Raw genomic sequence first — 12,132 nt, 5'->3', positions numbered from 1 at the left:
CTAATTATATTATTCTAACGCCTCGAGTTGTTGCTTTTTTTTTTTTTTATGATTTTTTTTGTTCTTTAATCTTTACAAATTCGTAATATATAATAGAATCTTTACAGAGTAAGTAAAATTAAAAAAAAATCACAAAGTTACGTTATACAAAAAACATATTAAATAAAACTGTAAAGTATTAAAAATTACTTCAAAGAGCGGGGGAAACTTGCAGAAGACCGACGGTCTTGTCATCAAGAAACCGCTCTGCGTCACTAATATTTTTGAATACTTCAAAATAAAAAAATGTTATCAATTTCGGCAAAATGAAAATAAAAATGCAAAATGCAAAAAACAAAGAATGCAGACAAAAAAGAGTTTTTAATTTTTTAAATTTTATTTCGATACACATAAATATAAGTAGGTACACGATTTGCTAAATCATATATAGTCGTTCACGTGTTGATATATAAGCCTATTATTTTTTGTTGTTGTTGCTATTGTTGTTGTTGTTGTTGTTGTTGTTGTTGTTGTTTTTGTTGTTGCTGTTGTTGTTGTTGTTGTTGTTTTTGAGTTGTTTAGAGTTTTTAGAGTTTTTAGAGTTTACATTGGTTTCGGAGCAAAGTTAGTTTAATACATAGTTTTAAATGTTTTGGGGTTAATAAAAATTTATAAAGTTGTTAGTGTTTAAAATGAGATCTTTTAATAACGTTTTCAGAGTATTTAAGTTATTCGATTTTTCCAGTTTACTATTTTTTTATATTAATTTGTTATATAGACAAGGACCACGGTACGAAATGGAAAAGCGCGAGAGGTTAGTTTTTTTAAAGGTACGTTGAAGTTTCCCGTTCCTTTGGTATGGTATCTATTTTTGAAAAGTGAGAAGGAACAAGTCCAAATTTACATTTGGGCATAATTAACAAATTTTGGAATATTTGATTTGATATACATTTAATGCTTTCAAATTTTTTAAAAGTGGCTCAGCATGCAAGAGTCTAGTTGGTTGTAGCTTTGATTTTTTAACAATACAGAGTAAGTATATGCCCTCAAACTCAGATAGTATCTGGCATCCGCAACAAATCTGCTTTGAATCTAGAAGACAATTCACTCCTATTGAAATTGTTTTTTTAACCAATATAATCATAACTTAGAAATAAGTTAGCTAAATCAGGAGAGAGACACTCAATGATCCACCACTCCTTAATATAGTTTAAAAAAGTAAAATGCAAATTCGTAAAAGTTAAAAAAAAATTATTTATTTTTATATAATGTCTTTATATATTTACAATTTATTAAAATTGTCTCTATCTAATTAATGTGACAGTAAAAACATTTTTAAAATTTTTGTTATCTTGTAAAATATAAAAGGTCTAATTATAACTGTTATACATTATATTAAAACAGTGGTTGCATGGTGTTTCAACATTAATTGTTTATTTGTATCGTTTCAATATGAATAGATTTTTTTTACGATTTCAATAAAAATAGATTTTAGTACTGTTTTAACATGAATGGGTTTTTGAAATGCTTTTCAACGTGAAATCGTTCGTATTAAAGAAGTTTACTTTAACAGAAAAATTGTCCAGTAAAATATGTTAAACACAAAAAATGTTAGTGGAAATATTATGCGTGACAAATGTTCAATTTTATCGGCAATCCGATCGTTTTCAGCACTAATTTTTTTAGCTAAATCTTGCTTTTGTTTCTCAGAATCTTGAATTACGCTATCGATCTTTTTTTCACCCCTAAAGGTTAACGAACCGCTTTGTTTCGGCTCCAACAATGTTTTATTCTTTATCTAAAAGCAAGCAAAACAATTTACTGGGCACCATATGCCTCAAGAATTTGTTAGTTTTAAATTATTAAACATAATTTTGCAATTAATAAACAGTTATCAAATAATGACACCAACCTTGATTAGAGTTGAAAGTTTCTTTCGCTGTCTCCAAATATCTCCTAATAAATCACTGTTCAAGACTAATGTGTATTCGATTAAAGTAAAAATTACATTGCAAAATGATACCATCAAATAGATATCGACTGCCTTAAAATAATTCACACGTGGGAGCTGGGAATTAACAGACGACCAGACCGTGCAGATAGTAAGAAGTGCAGTGATACACAAAGCTTATTAAAAAAAAGCATTTTTAAGTTCATTGGATTAAAGCATTTAATCCATTCAATTGACAAGAAAATTGACAATAAAGTTAAAATCTTACTATAAAAAAGTTACTAAAAAAATTTTTTTTATATATTATTTTGTTTCGAGTTTAATTCTTATAAGTTAAGTGCGTGAAAAACACCCAACTTGATACAACAGAGCCGACGACACGGGGGGGGGGGGTCGTATTTTTAGGTTCTTTAGAAAAAAGTACCCTCCCCATTTTTTTTCTAAAAAACCCTTTGTTTTTAAGAAAATTCTAGATATAGAAGACTTTTTTTAAAAAATAATGGTTGTACTCCACCCCCCCCCCCCTACTTCGAAACCCGTGTCGTCGGTCCTGTACAAAGATAAAAATATATATATATATATATATATATTAAACGAAACGAAACCCAAAAGTACTCATAATACAAACAAATTCTTCGAAGTTAAAAAGTTATCAAATAGCAAAAGATATAAAAAAGTGTGGGCGAAAGAGGAAAATATTTTTTTCAGAAAGTAATAAAAAAAATAAATTAAATGAAAACGCTTAAAAATGCATAATACAAGTAGGGAAGACCGGGGCTAGTTGGCTTGGTTTTTACTCTATGAGCTCTGTAGCCCTAACAAGACATTTTTTTAAAAATATTAAAGTGTAGTCTTAAAAAGTATGGATTAGGGTATCTTATAAAATTTGCATTCATTTACAAAAAAAAATTCTTGGGGCCTTTCCGGACCCTCAAAAAAAAAAATTTGCGCCAACTTACCCCACCACGGGGTAAGTTGGCGCAAGCTATAAAAATGATTATTAATGCACTATTAAGTGCAAAATTAATAGAAATTTTTTTTAAATTAATTTTTGCAACAATTTTATCCCAAAATTTAATATTACTTTTAGCTGGTACCAAAAATTAGTCCGTATAAAAGCCAAACAGTAACCTACCTTTTATCTGTGGAAAAAAAAACTAAACAAAATTTTTTTTTAATTTTTTTGTAAGAATAAATATTTTCAATATTGTTAAAAATAAAAAAAATAAAAAATTTTTTTTTTTATAAAAATAGATATTTTTTGCCATAGTAAATGCTATGAGCCAACTTACCCCGTAAAAAATTTGTCAACTTACCCCAAAAGCTTTTTTTTTTAATAAACAGTCTATAGATCCTGAAAAACGGCAGCTTTGAAAAAAAAGTCTGACTGGATATAGTAAACCAATTGTGACTGGAACTTTTACAATAACTTTGTTTTCATACGACTAAACATTTTCTTTGTAAAGTAAAAAGGAAGCGATGTTCTAAAAGTTACGTTTTTGTCCAAAAAACGCATAAATCTCCCATGCGCATGCGCGAATCCTGACAATACTGAGTAATACAATAATGAGGAAGTTTCTGAGTAATTTTTGTCACTTTCTGATGAAAGGCTCTAAAGATAAACGCAGTTCGTCAACTTACCCCTGCGGCCAACTAGCCCCGGTCTCCCCTACAATACAATAATACATAATGCATAAAACAGTACAAACTTTTGGGTAAAAATAAAAGTTTGAATTAGAGAGATTTTCGAATTAAAGGAAGTTGACATTTTTCAAATATTCTTGTCAAAGTAACGAATAGAAATGAAAAAAACATACAAATAGTGAGTTTTGGACCTAAATGCAATATATTTTATGTGTTTTAAACTTTTACATTTTAAAAAAAGATTCAGTAGTTGTAGATTGTCTATACTGAGCTGGTAAATCCATGTCAATGACACGATTCATGTCTTTAAGAGCCTTTTTTAAATTATCTAAACTAGGTTAGAACAAAGACTGTAATTTTCGAGTACAGTTATATCATGCGTTATTTCGTTCAAACTTGATTTGTAGCATCGTCAGAAACATCAACGCGCTCATCATTGGAATACGCTTCAGTTTATATAGAATTTTGTTCAAAAACATCTGCAATGATGTCCTCATCTGATGAACTGTTGACAATGCAAACATCGAAATCTATTTCTACTAACTCGTCGGCTGTGAGGTTACATGGCCTACTTTATTTATAAATATAAATTATAAAGACATTTCAATTTTTCAATTACAAACATTGAAAGTCTTTCTCATCTAACATTATCCTTGTCTATCCAAGTCAGGAGAAATTTACTACGCTTACCTTCTGTGCACATTTTTATTTTTTAATAGTAAACTTTTGTTAGGCAAACATTGGTAGAAAAGGTCGAATTCATTGGCATTAGAAATATTTTCAAGTTGGTTTCGAAAGAGAATTGTAGGCAGTGTGGTTTCGCACCTTGGAGCGCTCATTTGCTCATTAATCAACTTTGCCTCTCCAGAAATGGTTTTGAAAGATATAACTTACTTTCAAAAAAAATTTATGATTGCTAAAACGTTACTCGTACGTATGCTTGAATATAACTTACATGTCTTTGCAAATTTTCAGAATCTCCAATTCTGGAAAAAAAAAAATTATTATTTTTAAACAATTAAAGAAAAAAGATGCAAAATAATCATTTAGTGTAAAGTCTTTAATCATAAAAATTGAATAAAATAAAGTAAGAAATTAATTTACTTTTTTTTAAATTTGTCTAGCCATTCATGCGAAGTTTTTTAACTTGATAATACGTATCAACTTTCACCCGTTGAACCAAAATTCCTTGTTAAAAAAGCGTCAAAGATTTTATCTTTATTCTTTTTCCGGGTTGAAAGAGTGCTTGGTGGTTTATTTTCGAAACCTCTTTGTTTGTTTTTCCTTTTTCCAATTCCAGTAGAGCTTCGTATTTCCGCCTTTAATTGTTTTTTTTATGCAGTCTCTTTGATGCCATGATTTTTTTTAAACAGAAGAAAATAATTTTCGTTAATCCTTTTTCAAAAACTCTAAACATTCGAAAATTGAGAGTTTGACGGTTTAACGAGCAAAAATTTAAAAAGTTTGATTTACAGAAAGAATCTTATTGACGCGTCTAAAAAAATCCTTTTGAGTTGTGGAGGTTTTCAAATTATAGTAATTCGAATAATAGAAAGTTAAACGAAGGACTTTTGACGTATTTCGTGACGAATAATGGAGGTTTTCAAATAAAGGAGATTCGAATTAGAAAGGTTGTATTGTACATGTAAAAACCACAGTGATTGCTGCAAAGGTAAGAGCTTTCTGTTAAATGTCGACTATATTCCTTATTTAAAAGCCGACTGCAAGTTGAAAATAGCCTTTTTTGGAAGAGGATGGGGGGAGAGAAGGTGTGGGAGGTGTGTGGGGTCACATTCCCACACACACACACCACCTTTCAATAGTAAATAAACTTTTTAAAATAGCATCATTTTAAAAAGTAAAAAATGTGAATGTTTGACTTGCAAAAATAGAAAACAAAAGTTAAACAAAAGCATCCGGCCAAAATAAAAAAAACAAACAAACAAATGATACATTCTTATCATCAAAGCCTCATTCACAAAAAAAAAAAAAAAAAAAAAAGATGCAGAGTGTCTAAAAATCATTGGTCAATGTTGAATTCACTTTTACAAAACTGGAAAAGAGCATAAAAACTTGCAAACATTGATTTGAAACTATCTAATTGGAGCTAGATAAAATGTATCATCCGTCAGTACAGCAAAGAACAATGAAAAAATCACGCTATGGTACCATAATGTTTAGCCAAGCATGACAATTTCCAGTAACTCAAAATTTAAAAGGTTATAAAATTACAATTTAAAAATAATTCAGTTGGTAATTAAAGTTGGTATATTTGCTTGAGACAAACCGCAAATATTTTCTCAAAATATAATCAACTTTTAGCTCTGGCTTTTAGCTTTTAGTTTTGGCTTTTTTAACATCTAAAATAGAAAATTTTGCTTTAAACAATTCAACAGGGTTCAGAAAGGATGCACAGATTTTAGACAGGATGAGCTCTCATATAAAAGTTATAAAAGGTAAGAATTTTTCTGAATTCTTTATGCTATCATGGATCAACTTTAAAAATAAGTTTTGATGTTGTTAACATTAAAAAAATAAAATTAATGAAAAATCTTCGATAGAAATCTCCGTAAAATTACGGTAAAAAATTAAAATGATGGAGACACTGAAGTCATTGGTCACACTGCAGTCAAGCACCAATAAATCATATCAATGGCAGTAAAGTTTCCAGAATCCTACAAAAAATTTTCTAAAGCATTGCTTATGATCACGACTAAAGGTTCCAAACTTACTCTGAATTTCATGCCATCAATAGATCTTCATCTTATTTTGGGGTTATTAACCATCTTTTTAAAAGCTACTAAAACTTAAAATTCAAATTGGAACTTCGGAAAAATGTTAGGTTTCATTGATCATGACCAGACTATTAAAATAAAACTGGAGCAAATTTGAATAAATAAAAGCTAATATCATTAATGGAACTATTTCTATGAATAAAAACTTAAAAAGTCATGTACTCTTTTTCTTTGCAAACATAATATTTCAGAAACCAACGCGGTTTTGCAACTTATTAGGTCTAAAGCTTAAAATACCAAAATCATTTCTGTTAAAATTGATCACTCATGTTCTCTGTAAAAATTTAGTGATCTTAATTAAGTTAGTTACATATGTTGATTAATTAATTTAATTTTAGGCAAGAATTTTTTTCCTCTATGACTGAACTTGATTGTTTTAAACCAAACATGATATGAAAAAAATGTCACAACAGCCAGAAGGCTGGCGGTGGTGATGAATACCAAGGTGGGTGGTGTTAATGAATTCTAAGGGTGGTGGTTATGAGGAATACTGGATGAAACCAAATAAAGTAAATTTTTAAAAGTTAAGTGTAAAAAAATTCATTTAAACATGTTAAGCAAGAATTTGCAAATATGCGGCTCTGCAAATAACAATATATAAAAATGAAAGAATGAATAAAAATAAATATGCCAAAAAGATTTGTAACCAGTAGCATAGTGAGACTGGGGGAAAATGGCTTTTGCACCCGGCGCAAATGATTGAAAGAACGTTAATTGAAAAGAAAGAGAGAAAAAAAAAGAGCTCGTATTTTTTTTTTTTTTTTTAAAAGTTTTGATTTTTTACTATAAAAAGGCATATTTTTACTGTTTTGGCTCCAGGAGCTTATGACCCTTGCTACGTCACAGTTTGCTATAGTTCTTTTTTTTTTGTAAAAAATATACAAATTTAATTGTATATCTACTTATGCATTCTATGTAAAATATATCTTTTAAATAGTATGTAAAGTTTTAAATATATTGAAGTATTTTAATACCTTTATAATTTTTGTAATAATGGATTATCTTTAATTTATCTATTGATAAATTTAGTTTTTCCTTTTGCAACAAAAAGTTGCAATCAATAGACAAGTTAAAGATAATCCATTATAATTGTTGCTCTCCGTATCTTAAATTGTTCTCCGTAGTTTAAAGAACCCAATACACCTAGAGGAGATAATGCCATTCCTTTTTGAGTTTTGTTTATTTTACAATGATACCTTAAATCAAGAAAAAACTCAGCACAAAATACAGATTTATGTAATTTTTAATGACCTCTTCAATCCATTTCGATATTTTAGCTAACATGCCCTTTATTTTATAAATACCCTCCCTACGGTAGCAGTAGCTGCCAAATCAAAAGTATGGGATAAACATCCTAACACCTTCACCAAAATTTCGGTAGAATTAACCTTAGATGAAACATGCATAATATCTACTGCTTGGATAGTTAAGTTTTTAATTTTTTCAATACTCGGTTTCTTATTTTTCCATTGTTTTCCTCGTAAACTCTTTTTTTTTCTATGTATTTGGCAATAATATCTCTTCTTTACCATCTGATTTCAATTCATTTTCATCTAATATATTTAAATTTTTCTCGTTTTGTGATAATTCTGTATCAGATTCTTTCTCGCTATCACTTTCTTCATCGCTGCAACTATGGTTGTCACTCTCAAAATTCTAAATTTTTCGCTCTTCTGCAAGTTCCAACCATTATCAATAATTTCAGAATATATACGTTCTAATTTTAATTTGAAGACATCTAATAACATTTTTACTTCTGATGCTAAATATGATCCAGTTTTATTTTCGTTAACTTATGGTACTTATAAAAATATAAAATATAAGATTTTGAATTTACATCATTATTAAAGCTCAAAAAATATAGCCATCTAAACTTTATATTTTAATCATTTTCCACATTCTGCAAATTCAGACCAAAATATTTTAGTTTATTTTTAGCTGCAACATCAAATTTTAATCTCAATAGGCTATTTTTATGTTTCTCATAAATTTCAGATAAAATTTCTTGTCTCTTTTTTTCTGGAAGGGCTCTTAACCTGCTATTGATACTGTTAATTTTGAACCTTCTTCAACCGGATCTAAAAGTTTTCTTAATTCACTATCGTTTATGAAGGTAAAATGGTATACCATTAATTGCTACTTCCTCTACTAAAGCATTTTTGTAAGTTTCACCATTCATTTTTATTTTAATGCCATCTTAAGTTACAGAAGTTTCAATGAAGGTTTGCTTAATTTTCTTTTTTGAAAGAGGAGAGAAATTAACAGCACTATCTTTATCTTAGGTAAATGGATCGGAAAATATTTGATATTTTTATTTATTTACATTAAATTTATTGTCATAATTTATCTTATTACATTATGAATGTTTTCATAATGAAACAAAAAATAATAATTGAGTTTAAAAGGCAATGTACAAATATGGATACTATTTTATTAATCTGAATCAGATGGAGGAAAATTAAATTTACTTTCTTGTTCAACTATATTTTCAGCTGGTTTATCTAAAACTAATTGCGTGCGTATATTTTTTTGTTTTGTGTTGCTGCTAATTTTTTATTTTCTGGGTTCTAGAACTCCTTAGTTTTGGGATTCTGAGAGGTTTAAGGTTCGAAACCCTTTTAAGGTTCTAATCCCTGTTTTTAACAACTTATGAAAATAAAATAAGGTTTAATACCAGCAGTTGATAATGAAAACAACATACCTTTTCAGTTTATAATTAAAATGTTAAGTTTTAAATATAACTTCAAGTCAATAAAAATAATTTAAAGTATAATTTAAAGCATTATGCAACTGAAAGTAGCAACATCTTCCATTACTTTTTGCTTTAGTGCTTTAAAACTTAGTCTGTAGTGCTTTAAAATTAAAATAAGTGTAAAAAGTGTCGAAACTTTACACAAAACATAAAAAACAAAAGTAGCCACTATGATTATGTAAGTTGGATATACTTACAAACGCGAGCAGGTGGAACATCTCTACGAACCCAAAGTGACATCCAAGATATAACAACAATAGCTATAGTTGGAACATATATTTGAATAATTGCAAATCCAATTAATCTTTGAAAAGTAAAACTTGCTGTTAAGTATGTAAAGTTTCCTAGAAAAAAAATTTACAAAATTTATTTGCAAACACACAAATTTTACAATATAAATGTTTTTAATAAGAATGTCCAACTGTATATATAATTATTACAATATATATATATATATATATATATATATATATATATATATATATATATATATATATATATATATATATATATATACATTTATATTATATGTAAATTATAAAAAAAGTTTTTGCTTTAATTTATGTTAAATAAAAATTGAATACCCGAATTATATACTTTATTTTGAGCGATGGTTTCAAAACCGGTCATTACAAATTGGTTCATTTGCTTATCTCGTACAATTATTGGATTATGTGAGTTCCAATTGTACTGTATATGACGAGTAGAGTAGCCATCTGAAAATCATTTTCTTTTTAGTTAAAGTTGTTTAGTTTTTAGAAAAATTCAAAAATAAATAAAAATAACACCATTCAGCATAAATAAAATTTAGTTATGAAGTATTTTTTATATAAAAGCCTATTAGTGTCTGCAAAATCTTTCAGAATCTCTATTTTCAATTAATAAATTAATTTTTTTTACAAGATATAAATCTTATTCTTGATCTTATTAATAAGAAATCTTCTTCAATTTCGTTTCAATCGAACATTATTACTTAGAAAAGATCACAACCAGGGGTGTATCTGGACCATTAAGAAAGGGGGGCAATTTTCAGATTTTTTCAGCATCCCCATAAATAATATAACTTTTTTAGTTAATTCTTGTTTAAATATCAGTTTTCTACTGACTTAACCAGTGTAACTATAATATGATATCATATACTAGTATCTCAATAGTCCGATTTAAATTCGCACCACACAATTTTATTAAATCACAACGAAAAGACATTTAAGTAAATTTTTCTTTTTCAATTATGCACCATGGTTTTTATCTCTGCAATTAAAACATTGCAATCATATTTTATTTTTATAATTTAAAAATATTTACTTTTTATTTAGTTTTTTATTAATAGCGTGAGTTAATATTTTATTATATTTATCTATATAGTTATTTTTAAAGTCTGCTTCAAATGTATACAGAGCGGTAGAGGAAATTCAAATTTTGGGCCCCCTACCCCCTTCTCTCTTCTCACCTTCCGCCAAATATTATTATTATTGTACTAAATTTAGATTTTATTAGATTTAAATATTATTTACACCACAAAGAAAAAAAAATGATTTTTATCTAAATATATTTATTGAAAAAACTGTTGCACAACTGAAATCAAATAAATAAATTACAGTATATCTAAAATTGTAAATCTGTTGTCTATTTGACTAATAACTACATCTAAAACTTTACTGAATACATTGATGCAAAAGATGTGACCTTCTTTACCAAAACGATGATCGCTCGAGAGTTCATCAAAATGTTTTTTAACAACTTTTAGTCTATTCCAAGAAAAAGTTGGATTAATATCCCATTTTGGCCGCCATTTGAATAGCTTCATCTTTGAATAGCTTCATCTTTTGCTGAGTAATACACATTTCTGAATTGTTTTAAATGTTTGCTTGCAGTTTGCAATGATTCACTTGCAGTTATGAGATCTAAACTTTTTGTTTGTAACAATTTTGATGGTAAATGTACTTCAGCCAAAATCTTTGAACATTTTGCGCATAGACATGAACAGCCATAGTGCTGTGTTAGCGCGCTTGCTTCAGACACTAGAGATTTATGGTTCAACGTTACCTCTAGGCAAGTTTTAAAACATCGGTAAGGAATGTGAACCCAAAAAGACTTTCCTAATTTTAATTAATGCTGGTTCCGCTTTTTTCCGCTAATTTCAACATATCTAAATACTTATCTTATCTTGCTATGTCTTGTGTGTGTTATCTATGATAATTTTTTTTAAAAGAGTATTTTTAATATTGGTGATAAAAGTTGTCTTTAAATATGTAGCAATTTTATTCTGGATTTGATGGCTTAAATAATTAAGAGTTCAATTGAGTATGTTCAAAACTTGTTTCATAACATATTTTGATAAAAGAAACACTTGAGTTATAAAATTACCATTTTATATATCCTCAAATGATTCGCGATGACCACGGAAAGCTAAACAATTTTTAGGAAGTTTTTATATAATCAAATTGCATTAACGCTTGTACAAAGCAAAATCAAAATTTGATTCATTTCAAATTTTCTCTTTTAAGCTTTTATTAACTGTTTTGTTTTGCTTCCACTTATCATATATACACATTAAAAATTAAAGGTAGAAACTTTTTGTTAAGGTAGGATATGTGATACACCCTTAGTAAGGTATAATTTTCTACCTTATAAGGTAGAAAATTATACCTTTAAGTTAGAAAATTGTATGACAAATAATTGTTTTTAATATAATTTTCTACCTTAAAAGGTAGAAAATTATACCTTACTAAGGGTATATCACATATCCTACCCTAAGGTAGAAATGTCTACCTTTTTTTTTTAGTGTGTACAACATGATTGCATATGATGTGTATATACGTATACTTTTAAGGTTTTTTGAAAGACCTTGCCAGTCTCCAATTGACCGCGTTTTCCAGTTATCATCAAATTTAGAAATAACTATCAAGGTTTGCAATATACCGCATCTAGTTTAGAAAAATGACATAACCACGACCTCTCAACCGTTCTATGCTATGTTGAAGTTTTATAAAACTCATCTGTTTTTATAA

The 12,132-nt window shown here is 28.0% G+C and overlaps 1 protein-coding gene across 2 annotated transcripts in view; it reads right to left on the bottom strand.

Annotated features, from left to right (window-relative positions):
- Nucleotides 1-1,454: 1,454 nt before the first annotated feature.
- Nucleotides 1,455-12,132, bottom strand: part of LOC100201086 (gamma-aminobutyric acid receptor subunit beta-2) — a 28,847-nt gene continuing 18,169 nt past the window's right edge. The window contains exons 7-10 of one of the 2 annotated variants that reach the window (XM_065809927.1): nt 9,706-9,837; nt 9,319-9,465; nt 1,892-2,106; nt 1,455-1,777 (exon numbers count right to left, since the gene is read on the bottom strand). In XM_065809927.1, coding sequence (XP_065665999.1) covers nt 1,541-1,777; nt 1,892-2,106; nt 9,319-9,465; nt 9,706-9,837 — 731 coding nt within the window. In that variant the 3' untranslated portion in view covers nt 1,455-1,540. The remainder of the gene's footprint in view (nt 1,778-1,891; nt 2,107-9,318; nt 9,466-9,705; nt 9,838-12,132) is intronic. The other variant, XM_065809926.1, reaches the window with a different exon arrangement.

The sequence above is a fragment of the Hydra vulgaris genome, chromosome 11 (genome assembly GCF_038396675.1).
Source record: "Hydra vulgaris chromosome 11, alternate assembly HydraT2T_AEP".
In the NCBI taxonomy this organism is placed as follows: Eukaryota; Metazoa; Cnidaria; class Hydrozoa; order Anthoathecata; family Hydridae; genus Hydra; species Hydra vulgaris.
This window is presented reverse-complemented; position numbering and strand designations above follow the sequence as displayed.